Raw genomic sequence first — 14,050 nt, forward strand, 5'->3', positions numbered from 1 at the left:
AAAAAATCCCTCTTCTGTGCTTTTCTGTAGGCTTGATCCTGAAGTAGATCAAGTGAACTTTGTCTTCATTTGTTTGCCTGTATCTTTACAAGCATTTGTAACAATTGTTTAATTTAGATATTGTAAATAAACACTGTAATTTACACATATAATTTATGTGAATCTGATTAATATTGAAGGATTACTCCAAACCAGCTACTGTCTAGCATTCCTTAGCCAAGTGCCCAGTGAATGTAAAACATGGACAACAAGACACCTTACAAAGGTGCTGAGGTCCTCAACACATTGTTCTGTTATCATTTATCTAGCCATGTTAATTTGCAACTAACACCCCCACAGGCAGGAGGTGCAAAAGCATCTTCCAGCAATAAATGATATTAAGAAACCTCTCCAGCACACATTGCAGTAACAGGGAGCACATGGCAACACAGATCCTAGACAGAAATTGACGTCTGTCTTGTCATTTGTACAGTATTTCTTGTAACAACCTGAATAACTTTCAGAGTACCGTTTTAAAGGAGTAGCCTAATAAAAGCAGAAATATTTAAACTGTCTCAGTTAAGACTATTTGTATTGCCAGAGGCTTAAGGAATACGTACTTAGCCAATATGTATTTATTAAAGCTTTCCAAATTTCTGAATCTAATTATCTAACTTAAAAGATTACAGACATGACAATGTGTTTAGAGGAAAATGCCCCGCATTGACTGCAAGCTGAACTTACCAGTTTGTTTGGATAACGCAAAACCACTGGCTGTACAGGAACTCCAGGAATAAATGCTCCTAGAAGCCACATATGACACATCATTACTTCATAGTGCATTTTGGTACAGAAGAAATGTATTGTAGTAAAAAAAATAATTATACAATTACTGGGCTGATATGCATAGGAATTAGTTGATACTGAAAAAATGGACCCAAAAGTAGCCTCAAAAGTAATCTAAAAAGCAAGCGCTGAAGAATGACAATGTATACCCACCTTTTCAGAAGATAAATAATGAAGAATGCTTGTTTGCACTCCCTAAGTTATCCTCTACCACTTACAAAAATTGTCATGTACACAAATCAAAGCCCAGTACCAAATTCAGCTTGATAAATGATTAAAAAAATACAAGTATGTGCAAGACAGTTAAGTCAATATATTCCCTGTGGTCAACAGCATTGTTTGGTGAAGAACCTAAGCTTTCTTATGCAAAAGAAGCTTTTAATTTTCAGCTGAGCAACACTGATTTATAGGAAATTTATCATCTCTGAAGTAACAGAATTAATCTAACTTCTTTTCTCCCACCTTAATTCCCCTCAGAAGGGCTTATTTGTTCATTCTGTGGCTATGGAAAATCTAATAGCTAGAAAGTATTGAACTATCCCTTCATTTCCTATGAAAATTACAGTTCTGTTAAGTAGCACAAGATCTATAAATGTCATTTGCTAATCATTTTCTTGGTTTCTAGCACAAAGATTGGGTAAGCATGATAACTATCTTGCTCAAGATTTCTCTAAACATCTTTTATTCGTGAAAACATTTAGTAAAGACAGTCTTCACTCAAACGATGTTTTTTATAGCAATTTATTAAGTTCTGTCTAGTATTTTGATTAAAATTAAGAACTGAATGATGGAAGTATACTGTACTCTTAGCATTACCTTTGGAAAATTGCATAGATGTAAAAGAAGTAATTGTTAGTGGCATATACACATCTTTAAATGAAGGTAGTCTGAATGGGATCCTGCAGAGATCTGGTTCTTGGCCCAGTGGTACTTTCTATTCGGTCTCCAAAAACAACACCCTAAACAACTTTTGAAAGAATCCACAGATGACAAAATCGGAGTGGTAGATGACAAGACCACCATTTAAACAAAACTAGATTAGCTTGCCCTGTATGACTAGCTTGCATGAACACAAAACCAAAAAAGTGTGTGGTAAGAGCAAGGAGTGTAGGCCACATCAGTAGAATGAGGAAAGGCATCCTGAAAGCAGTTACTTGAATACAGACCTAAAGTAATTTGATGTAAGTGAGGAACTTTGAGGCAAAGGATTTCTGGGAGGCTGGATGGATATAGAAACAGGTTCCAGTACGGGTGAGACAGCGAAGAGGCAGACAGCAGCATGTACTAGACCAGAGGAGAGGAAGATAGAGTGGGGATTTGATGCAGAAAGTATATGGTGCCTGGAATGTCTATGGCACTGAGGGCAGGCAGGAAATCAGGGCTTTAATGGAGGATTCAGGGTGGTTTTCAAAGCATGGCCAGGATTCAGGTAGAGAGGAGAGTAAAGAGCGAAAGAAGTGGATGTTCTCCTAACCAGGACTCGTTCATCTAAAAAGGTAAAGAGGTGAGAGGGGAGGAAGAAAAGTTTTTTGAATGTTTGTTCAGGAGAAAATACTGAGACTCTCTCAGCCAAATGAATCAGTGCAAGGAATCACAATGCTGACTCATTGCATGATATCCCAACAGCGATATGTAAGTTGTAGCAACACAAAATATAAGACACACAGTAAGATCAGAATACAATGAGCTAGGCAGAAACCTAGGAAGAGTCACAGAACACATTCACAACTGCCTCGCTCACTGCAGCCTCCTCATGCACCCTCTCCCTATCTACAACATAAAGGCAGGTTTACATTAAACATTGGTGCTTCACTGCAGTATTGGCATTTCTCCCTATTGTAACTGCAGTCTACAGCTGCAACAGTGTTCCGTGTTACACTCTCTACTGATTTGACAAGCTAAAAGGGTGATACTAAGTGAAAAGAGCTTAGAATGTGGATGTTAAATACAAAATATTGTAAAAAATGACAGCCTCTGTAACAGTGCTATACTGGCAAGATTCTTGTGCCATCTTCACCAGCATGCAACTCAACAGAAGAGCTGGAAAGGAATCAACCACATACAACACAGCAACAAATGCTGCAGCAGCCTGAAATAGATGCACAGATACACTGTAAAGCTTAAGGTATCTGAAAGCTGCATGACAGACCCAAAATAGGAAATGGAGGGGGCAAGAAAAAAAAAAAGGGAGGCGGCGGGGGGAAGACAACCACAAACAAAAAACCCAGTAAGAAACATTAGTCCTCCAGCTCATATGCATCTCAGAAGCCAAGAAAAAGATCTGAATTATCTAAAATGTTTTGCTCAACAGTGCAACTACAATCCCTTTGTAGCGTCAGAAAATTTCTATTCCAGTTCCACCCTACTGCAAGATTTTTAATTCATCTTCTACAACAACAAGCAAATTATAATGCAAGTGGTATTTCAGAAAAACGAAGATACAAGAACATTCTGTAGAGAACAGAGAAATGAGCATCATACCTACCAGGCTTGAATGTAATTAGACAGGATCGGTTTGTGCAAGTGCCCTCTGGGAATATCATTATCTTGAAGTAAAAAAAAAGTTGATTTTTAAGAACTATTTCAATGTGGATTTATTTATAAACACATCTTTTCAAAGCTAACATTAACTGATTACAGCAAGAAAAGTTTTCAAGGAAAAACATCTCAGAGTAAAAAAAATAGTGCTCAATAAAGTCAAGTTCTGTCTTAATAGTAAAAATATTTTTCTTTATCTGTGAATTTGCCTCTTTCTTGACTTCCGATAATAATTCTATTCTATTGGAACATTGACAAGATCAGAAACACTTGTGAGTACAAAAGAATTTTCACAAAAGGTTTTGCTGCTGGTAAAAATATCATAGTCTGCTTTGCACCAATACAAAATTTCTGCTCCCAAGCTACCTGCTTACAGGCTAAGAAAAGGAAGATTGTAATTTTCTTTTTGCATTTATTACTTGGCATGTGCACAGATGTCAGAATGATAGAGCCTGAAAATATCTAAACAGAATTCTAACAAAGCTAAAAATGCTCAAGTTGAACCGAATTCAGAGGAAGAGGTTAGATTGCTAAAAAAAGTTTCAGACAGCAAAAAGCCAAGAACTGCTGAAGTTTTTTTGAGTTACAGAACAAGACCTTTAAAGGAAATAAATTCATATCATAAGGGGACAAAGCAACAGACTAGAATTAACATTATTAGTTTTATTGCCCGTTCTGGTACTAGCTTGCTAGATATTCTGGAAATCACTTCAGCTCTGTAACTCAGTTTCTTCATCTGTAAGTAAGAATATTTACTTTTTAAAGTGCTTTGAAATCTATTGATGAAAGTCATGATGTGAAAGCTATGTGTCACCTTTCTGTCACACTGTTTATAAGTGTTCATAATGTTTCTGTAGTCCAGTATGCAGAGGTAACCACTGTAGTAGTAACAATGCCGTGAAAGACATACTGTATCTTAATCTCAAAAATCCACACAAAAATGCTTCAAATTTTCAAAATAACCACATGCTTCTAGAAAAATCTAGACCTTATGTTGTCATCCCTTCCATTTCATTATTCTCTTCCAAGGCACATCATAAATAGTCACACTTCATGTGCAGAGAAAACCCTGAGCCACTTATTTTAGCAACGTTTTCATCACGTGGTCCAATAGTGGTGTAGTCCAGTTACTGGAACATCGGAATTGCATGGGCTGTCTTGGCCAGTATCGCATCTCCAACAATGACAATACGCCAAAATCTTGAGAAGAGTAAGAACACACAATACTCCCCCTGCTATTCTGCTGAGCACCTGATTATGTTCTTCTTGGAGGACTTTCTAAACGTGCTGTGGTCTGTCCATTTACTATCCCTTAATATAGCTGCCTTCCCATGTACTTACCCAGTCTCCCTCTGAAACACACGGCAATGAAAAGCTAGTGTTTTGTACAGATAAGAATCTTATATCTTCTAGAAAGGGAGGTGGGAAATCCCACCCCCCACAAACTATCTGAAGCATCCCACAAGGAAAAAAGTGAACTGCATATCCAAAGCCTGGAAATGCCAAATACCATCTGTCACACAGTAGTAGTATACAGTACCTGTGGCCATTTACCATCAGACTGTGCACGCCTCTTTATCTCTTCAACAGTCTTCCTGCGAGAATCCTGGTCTGACCGAGACACAAATACTGGTCGGATGTATTTGATTAGAGCTGAAGAGGAGGGAAAACAAAAACAAGCAAACCAGTCTTTATTTCCTCTTTGTTTGAAAAAGATTCCCATCTTGCCCAGTAGTCCTCTGGACAAAAATTTTGGCGCAAGTACATGACTACTTTACTATATTACACTGCAAACTTAAATACCAAATAAATTACTGCAGTTTTATTGAAATATTTTCATGAATTCCTGTGAGGAAAACCATTTCACAATTTTGGCACTTGGTACTTGTTTGATTTTTATTAGACCAATACACACACACCACAGATAATTTAAAACATGATTGTACATATTATGCATCGTTCTGTGCAACAAAGCAGCTGTGGCTGACTACAGGCCATTTCCTCCTACCACAAAAATCACAAAATCCATAGCCACCCCCAACCCAGCGAAGTAGCAGGAATCTCCCTATGCAAGTGCTTCCAAAAGACATCCTGTGGGTCAAACTGCCACTGTCTTTAGAGCTTTTGTCTTCTATGACAACTCAGCTTCACTGAAGGTAGACCATGAAGGCTATCCCATACACGGATTATGTTATCTTTTTCTGGGGAATCGGTATCATCAAAAGAAAAAAGTATGCTTATTTTCTGAGCTGTCACCTGTATGCCCATTCCTCATACTAGATGAATCAGACCTCGGGCATCCTCTTCCTGGCTCAGTGAGAAACCTCTTATAAATAGCCAGACACAAAATAAGCATAAACAAGAATCAGAAGTCAATCCACAATATCGTCTCTGTGCCTGTCTGTCATGAGGACACTGCGGGCCACTTACAAAATAAGTACCATATACAAGTCTTTTGCAGTGTCAAAAAGCACAAGTGAAGCCTCTTCAAATATACTACTTCATGCCTTTATTTAAGCAAGTTGTCTTCAAATATCTTGTTCAAAAGTTCAAGAGATACTAAATCATTAGCTATTCTATTTGTCTAAAACTCAAATATAAAATACAGTTTTCATATTTCCAACCACCATGAGATGAGCTCACTGACACTAGTTGTACAATCTTCTTTTGTCAAGGATAGACTTGCTGCATTAATGTATCAGTCAGTGCTTAAAGTGTGAAGAAAAAAAAAAACAGTGTAAGGAATTACAGTCCCGTACTCAGCAAAAGCTGCTGGTTCTGGTGTTACCTCACTAGTAGTTTAGCCAGCAACTCATGAAAATCCTTCTATGGTTCTGTGAAATTAATCCATCACACCTTACAGCAACTTCCCAAACATTCAGCCACCCTCTGAAATACTGCTTCTGTCCCACAAGTTGCCGAAGCTTAAGCAACAGTGTATCAGAGAAAAGTTACCATACGCTTACACTTTTTCCTACATGCCTGCTCTTAGACAATATCCATACAACGATGTTTGCTAGGGGAGCAAAGATCATCGTAGGGCAGCTGGCATTACTGCTGTGAGAAGGTGGGGAAAAAAAGAAAACACCAAACAAAAAAACACAAATAAAAAATCCCTCCAAAACAAACCACAAAACAACCATACACAAAAAATAGAAAAAAAAACCAACATAAAAACAAAAAAAAAAACCCACAGATCAAGCAATAAAAAAAAAAAAAGGCAGAAGAAACCATATTTTGTTTCATAACTCTATTCACTTTGTTTCTTAGTGATGCTAGTCCTGAGTTTCCCCTACCACTGCAAATTATTATTCTGTACCAAAACCAACATTATCAAGTAACAGAAAGCAATGTCTCAAACATCCTCAGCCTTCACCCTGAAGTTTCTTTTACGTTAGGCCGAAATGATGGAATTCAGGTTACTTCAGGTCAAGGAATGAACAAGATAACTCCAGAGCTCCTGGGCTCTTACCTGAGGATATGCTGCAAGCAGGGTCTTCTTTATAACACATGAAATTCAGCAAGCAGATAGATTTTACTTAGGGCAGTATGACAGGAACATCAGACTATAGACAACTTACCAATTTGGAGTCTCTAACCACTAATGTAACCTATATCTGAAAACTGGACAGGCAAGCAGTGTTAACCTGGGAGATCTAAAGTTACAACCTTCCCAAGATCAAGCTTCTGCAAAGTTACCAAGCTCCAAAATAACATACTGCAAGTTACCTTACAAATGGACACCACCACGAACAGCAACACATCCACGTGCAAAGAAAAACTATTATGGTATGCTGAGAAAGAAGAGAGACCACTGAAAGTTTGGTTTCCTATGGATTTGTCCTGCCTGTTGAATTATATGAAACAAAACAGGCTGTGAGGTAAGTTCATTTTTTTCGTGGTTCAGACACTATTTTCATGTAGCTTGCAGAACTGAGTATCTTTTAAACCATCAGCTTTCTTTCAAGTATATGTGAAGCCATCACTAGTTCAACCCATCACATCAAATCTTAGCCTAATAGGGTGATCATATTAAGTCTTACTTCCTTAGGTATCAGATTAAAAAGCTGACTCCTTGTTTTAACATTAAACAGCAACTTAAGATCCTGTAAGACACCAACTATGAGGCCCTTAATGGCTAAGTCCAACAGTTTAAGTGAAATTGAAGCTCTCAGCCATCAGTAAGAAGTTGAAAGTACACTACCAAGGGAAGGCTAGCTCTGTACTTGCCTAATATACTCTTTTCATAACCACTTTTGAAAACAGAGCACAAGGCTACACAGACCTTTACTCTCACCGCACATTTTCATGTTCAGTAAACAGACAGGAAACCAAAAACTCAAAGGCTGTACCGAGTCGACCTGTGCAAGAAATAGTCAGGAGCAGGGCCAAAGGTCAGTAAAGAGAAGCTGAGAAACATACCAAATAGGTGGACAAGATGAGACTGCGGTCAGAAGTCAAGTTGAAACATAGAGAAGCCTGGAGACAGTCCTGTAAGGTAGTATACGAGGCAAGGAGCAGGCAAGACTAAAGTCAGGGCAGGAGCAAAAAGCAGCATGCATGAAAATGCTTCAGACATCTGGTATACTGAGTAACTAAAGGAAACAAGCAGAACTGTGCAATACGCTTAATAAACAGAACATAATCTTAGCCTCCTCTGCTCATCTGTCCAAGACCAATTGTAACCAGGTAGTGAAGACCACAGCTCAAGTACTCAAGAGATGCTGAAAGATGTTCTTGCCCATCTCCTCTCACTCCATTAAAACCGCCCTTAAACTATAAATTCTAGTGGGCAATAGCAGACAACGCCTCAATTCACAAAATTGACCTTGCCAGTGTCATTATTCCAGCTTCTTCTCTAGCAGTGTCAGTCCTACTTGATGTAGTCACTCTCATCCCCAATTTCAGCTCATTACAAGTAGTCCTGAAGACAGGTGACACATGCTGTACTCCACCTTCTTAGGCAGGCGCCTACAATTTAAACAGTACTGCCAGAAATTCACTAAAACCTCTGCCTTGCAGGGCAGTCAGAATGCCACAGATATGCTAACCAACAGAAAATTGCTCTAGCATGAAACAGTCTCTTTTAAGAGAGCCTGCAAAAATTCAGGATTGCTTTAATTAATTGCCGGGTGGCAGCTCCAACCACAACTCCGATGCAACTATTTCAAGCACCAGCTGATGCATAAGCAAAAGAAAAAAAAGTATCTTTCTGATGAGCTGAAAACATACAATTGGTGTCAATGAACTTCCTAGGATAACAGGGAAAAAAAAGGGTATTTCACCTCCCTATTTCCAGGCAAACATGGGTGAGGAAACTTCGTTTCCAACCAAGACATGAAGTGCTATTTAACATACAATAGAAGAAAGTATTGTAACAAATCATTTAAATAATGCTTGACAGTTACAACCATACAGTAGATAAAGCTATACTGGCAGCACTACCACTGGTCTACAAGGCATCAGAGAACACAAAAAGCAATGGCATGGCAATGCAGCACTAAATACTGTTCTTCTAAAATGTATCCATACACACATTTTTGAGTAGGCAGTTACATTTTCACCACTGTAGAAACAGCGTAAGAGTCAGATCTGCTGCAAAAGCAGAGAAAGCTGAACCTCAGGTGCTCACTTAGCCTCTCGCTCAAACACCCTAAAATCCCGTCACATATGTTCCTCTGATACACTGAGAAGGCAGCCTATAGAGCCAATACAACTGGTTCTGTTTGCATTTACCATGGAGGAAGGCTATCGAATAGAGGTAGACTTGCAGTGGGACATCCATTTACAGTGTTTACTTCTTGTTTTTGCCTACTATGGGAAAAAATACAGACTATTTTTCTAATAGCAATTGCCCTCATGTACATTTGGCATTTAGGACTTACAAAAACACGAAGGTTAAATGTTGAAAAGTGCGATCTTGGGCTTATTTAAGGATTGCCTTACTCAAATGAACATTCTCACAAAGTTCTGCACTCACACCTTTTCCAATGAAGTAATATCTAATATGAAAACTGCTCTTTTCTGAAGAGAAAAAAAGAAAAGAAACCTGCAAGGGGCTCAGAAGTCTTCTGAAGGTTATGGAAAAAACCATAAAGGTTCCATAAAAAAAAGGGTTCCTGTGTATACAGACACACAGACCTTAAAAATGGAAAAAACACACAAAGTTGTATCAAGGCACAAAACTGAATTAAACCAAAATTAGGATCTTTACCACTTGGAGTTATATTGTTCTTACAGAAATGGTGTTATTGTAGTCATGGTACTCTACATGAGATTTGTAAAGTTAGTGAAAGTATCGTATTAGAGCAACAATCATACACAGAAATATACACTTTTTTGACCCAAGCCTGAACCAACCACTAAAGCTAAATACATGTTGAGAACAATTTCTCCGAATTTGATGAAATGCTTAGCAGATGGAACACCTGACAGAACAAATACCGAGTGCTCCTGGTATAGACACATTATTAACGGAAAAGTTCTCCCTGTTTCCAAAGAGAAATGCTGGAAACATGCAGTCTGTAGGACAAGGAAAATTCCATGGTATTTGGGTTGGTCTTTCAAAATGGGATCTATTTCCTTTAAGGACTTCTTGAGGGACAAAGACCCTTTTCATATCACAGAGATTGCTGTTTGCTCTCACACCTGCAATACCTGTATGAGGGCATGGCTGTATGCTTTAGCTTTCTGCTGCCAGTCTAAAAAGTATTTTATGATGGCAATTGTATTGGTTTGCAGGTTTCCTATATACTGTAGCTTGTAACTTCCATAAATGATATTAACTAGGGTGCTTAAAAATAAGTGATGGTAGTTTAGGCATTCCATCAGCAGTTTAAATGAGAAGTAATTGTTACTGAATTTATGGTGGGGACAAAAAAAATATCCAAAGGGTCCAGGACTCCAACCCAAACAATAAGGCGTACCTATAATACACAGGTAACAGTGCAACTATGTTAAGTTTCTCCAAGAGAGCTCCTGTGAGGACTGAAATATTGCAGCACCACCTGAGTGCCCACAACCTGAAGGAAACAGGTTTTGTTTTGAAATGGAAATTTTTAAAGGAGAGGATGAAATGGATAAGCTTGGCAATAACTCCACAATGCTCCTCAGAATTGGGGAGCTCATTTGTGTACTCAAGGCAGGCTACAATGCCAACATAGCATAGGATGCTGGCATTCAAGCTGGTGACCTTAACACTGTTTAAGCTGCTGACTTACAGCGTATAAACAGAAGAAATCTGTGATGCCTTCACCTTATAGTCAATTTTTCCAAAAGGGGTTTAAGGATTGTTTTGAAGAATCTCAGAAGTATAAAAATGCAAGATCCTCACTGAAGAACTATGGGTCTACCATGGTTTTCTTCCTTGTGTGTTCTGGGAGCTATGGGGGGGAAAGGAATTGGGGTGGGGACTGGAAGATTAGGTTGCATAACAGAGCTGATGAGTAAGTAATTTGGCACCTTTTAAGTTTAGAGATGAAAACATATCCAGCTACCACAGCATAAATAATTCCCACTGACTTACTTATTTCTTGTCTTTTAGTCATGATACTCAAGAAAGGCCTACGAAGCACTTTCAAAAGGTGAGTTTGAACAAAAAAAATCCTAAGTTTACTAGATGTGGAAAAAAATCTCCACAATAGAATTGATAGTTTTTACAGCACAGTATGATTCTCACTTCCTCTACAGCTCTTGTGTATTCTGCCAAGTACAAATGACCTCCTTTCCCTTTACAAATTTAAGCTAACATATCTCCCCTTTCATTTCACAGGTACCAACATCCTCTCTTTTTCAGAGGGTGAGGTTGGAGATATTGAGAAGTTGCTTAAAATTTAAATTAGCTTATCACCTTAAATTTAGTTTTTAAAAGTTCAGACCACAGAAGATGCTTGAATCCCAAGTTGTCCAACAAAATCCCCACCAAATCGTATTTACTGACAAATCCCTTTTCCTTCTTATTGAAGGACTCCCGCAGTAGCACTGATCACTTTAGCAATGAAAAAATAACTTTTATCCAGGTTGCTTTAAAGGCCAAAAATAAGGCATTGAAGTGTAACTATCCAGAATTTATGCAAAGAGTTTGTCCTGACTTGAAGTGGGGTCCAGTACACAAAAGAGGAAAGTTTAAGGACCTGTTCTGATGAATGAGCTATCTAACTTCTTCATCAAATGTAAGATGCAACAGATTCCTAGATGTCATCTTCCCTGGGCTGCACACTTTACACTAAAGTAGTCCAGTGAACTTCACATCTCCAATCTTCTAATCCTCTGGAAAGCCATTGTGCAGAAATATATGTCCTTCTTCAGCATCATGGTGATGTGCTCCATCTGTTCTGGCATTCTCTACTTAGCAGATACTGATTTTTTTGATGATCGTTGAAATCTCATTTATATTTGGGCAAGCAGTTCCTCCCCAGTTTGTTAACCTAGTGTGTGTGCCAAGTAGCTTATTTTCTTCACTACTGACCATTAACTTAAGAGGTCATAACTCTTCTGTCAGAGCATAAGAGCATTTTTTAATTTGTTTTTTCTTTTCTTTGTTTTCCCAAAAAGAAGGAAATTGTCTGAAAGAGTCACAAGACTTAAGCCTGCTTCTGAAATTGGACTTCGTGGTCCAGGAGAGCTGCCTTCAAGTTAGCAAGCAATAAAACACTCATACACAGACTTGTCGAATACTTCCAATCCCATAAAGAACAGGCTTTTAATCATCTGGACTTAAAAGTGGATCAAAAGCTTAATATTCCATGACTGGCAAACTAAGGGTACAATAATACAGGTAGCTGCTCCAGAAATCTACTAAAATACTTTCAGAATCAATCTTGGTAACCAGTTAGCAATCAGATCTTTTTGTGTCTGCTAAAGCACCCAATCTCTCTGGTACACAACACACAATGTCCTGATAAACACTGTCATTACATCAAAAAGCCAACTTACTTATATCATATTTGGATATTCTGGATGAAGATCTACTCTTCACCCAAAGCCCTCATCCTTGGAAATTATCTTTGAATTTCCTCTGCTGCTTGATTTTTCACATGCTGAAGTCTGCTCACAGAGTTAAAGGAATGTACTTTATTCAAAACTTTCTAGAAGATTTTGAATGACCACTAACAAGACTCAATTAAGAAATGGCAAGGTTAGGATTATCAATGGCTGGCTCCACAACTTCACTGGAGATGATACAAGAAGTTTGCGAGATCTACAAAACCGAAGAACATAAAAAACAATTCTGACCTCTAAGATAAAATATAGATGAATGTCTTGAATGTTGACAATTCACCATACAATCCAAGAAAAACACGACCACCTTTTCACAGATAGCGTAAGAAAAATACCAGTGGTCCAATAACATGAAATACATTTCTCTCTGTGTATACGTAGAAAAGTGTAAATAACATTGGAATTAAAATACCAGATCAAAGGAGGAGAGGATAGTCAGTACCATCTGCTTCACAGAAAACCTCTTTCAAGCAGTAAAAGGAGGGGGGAAAAAAAAAAAAAAAATAAAATCACAACTTCACTCCACTGGAGAGTTTTCACTACATTTTCAGCCACACTAACCATTACAGTGATTACTCACCTCTCTGTTAAGGTCCACTTACCTTAATAACACAAACTGCTGTAACTAATGTTGCTTAAATAAAAGTATTCCTCTAAAAACAAAAAAGGTTTTTGAACTCTGAATCCCAGTTATGACCTTTGCCATGTCTCATTTCCATGGCATTTTTCTGAACACTTCATAAGGGACTACGTAACTTTTGCGGCTGCAAGACATAAAGCAAATGCAGCTATACAGGACAAAATACTCATTTACTTGACTGCACTGTACATTGCAGTAATATTCCATCAAATTATTATATGTAGTTCTCTGTTCTTCTGTAACTGGGTTTGCTCACACATGAACAAAATCAAGTGAATAATTTTTAAAATTTATTGTAGTAAGTCTAGACTTTCAATCAAATCCTTTAAAAGTTACCTTAAAATTAAATTAGGTATATTGGAAATAGTTTGAACTACTCGATATGCATTATTTGTGCTACATTCAGTGCAACTACAACCTCCATAACCTTACAGATTCTCCTCAGGCTTTCCCACTAGTCCCCACTGAATCTATTACATGGGATAGTTAAGCAGCTATTATAGCATTCTGCCAAATGCCATTCTGCTGTTTCATCACATTTCAGTAACATAACATGGCCTGGAGTTACCTCATCTAGTCTGGGTCTTCCAAACAGTCCAGCTGCAAGTAGAGCTCCATGTGGACAACTTTATTTTGCTGAGCTAGCAATTATTAAACAATCAATTGAGTCAGCTGAGAAAGAAAATAAATCTGCCCCTGCTTCTATGGCTGGACTGCTCTTAAAGCCCAAGTTGGCCTGGATACACATATACTGTACAGGAGTGTCAACATATCGCCTCACAACAGTATCTTCTTTCAGTATTGGACAAGCGAGTCCAACCTTTTTGTTTTCACACTATGCTTGTTTGTATACATTTGTTTTTAAAAATACATGCCTACATTCTTTTTGTTCAAAGCATCTATTTGTTTTTTACACAGATTTTTCACTGCCACAAACTTTTACTAAATTCTATTAGTCAGATATTCAACGAAATCAAGATACAGCTACAGTTCTGGTCTGCGCTTTACCTGACAAAGCGAGACCTTTATACCAAGAGATTCCCTACA

The 14,050-nt window shown here is 38.0% G+C and overlaps 1 protein-coding gene across 1 annotated transcript in view; it reads right to left on the bottom strand.

Moving 5' to 3' along the window:
* Positions 1-723: 723 nt before the first annotated feature.
* The window catches only part of LOC104166707 (lysophosphatidylcholine acyltransferase 1-like), a gene marked incomplete at its 3' end in the record, with an annotated part of 15,752 nt that continues 2,425 nt past the window's right edge, over positions 724-14,050 (bottom strand). Inside the window, exons 3-5 of the mRNA XM_009706729.1 lie at positions 4,904-5,016; positions 3,311-3,371; positions 724-782 (exon numbers count right to left, since the gene is read on the bottom strand). Coding sequence (XP_009705031.1) covers positions 724-782; positions 3,311-3,371; positions 4,904-5,016 — 233 coding nt within the window. The remainder of the gene's footprint in view (positions 783-3,310; positions 3,372-4,903; positions 5,017-14,050) is intronic.

The sequence above is a fragment of the Cariama cristata genome, unplaced genomic scaffold, assembly GCF_000690535.1.
Source record: "Cariama cristata isolate BGI_N322 unplaced genomic scaffold, ASM69053v1 scaffold27818, whole genome shotgun sequence".
Classification (NCBI taxonomy): Eukaryota; Metazoa; Chordata; class Aves; order Cariamiformes; family Cariamidae; genus Cariama; species Cariama cristata.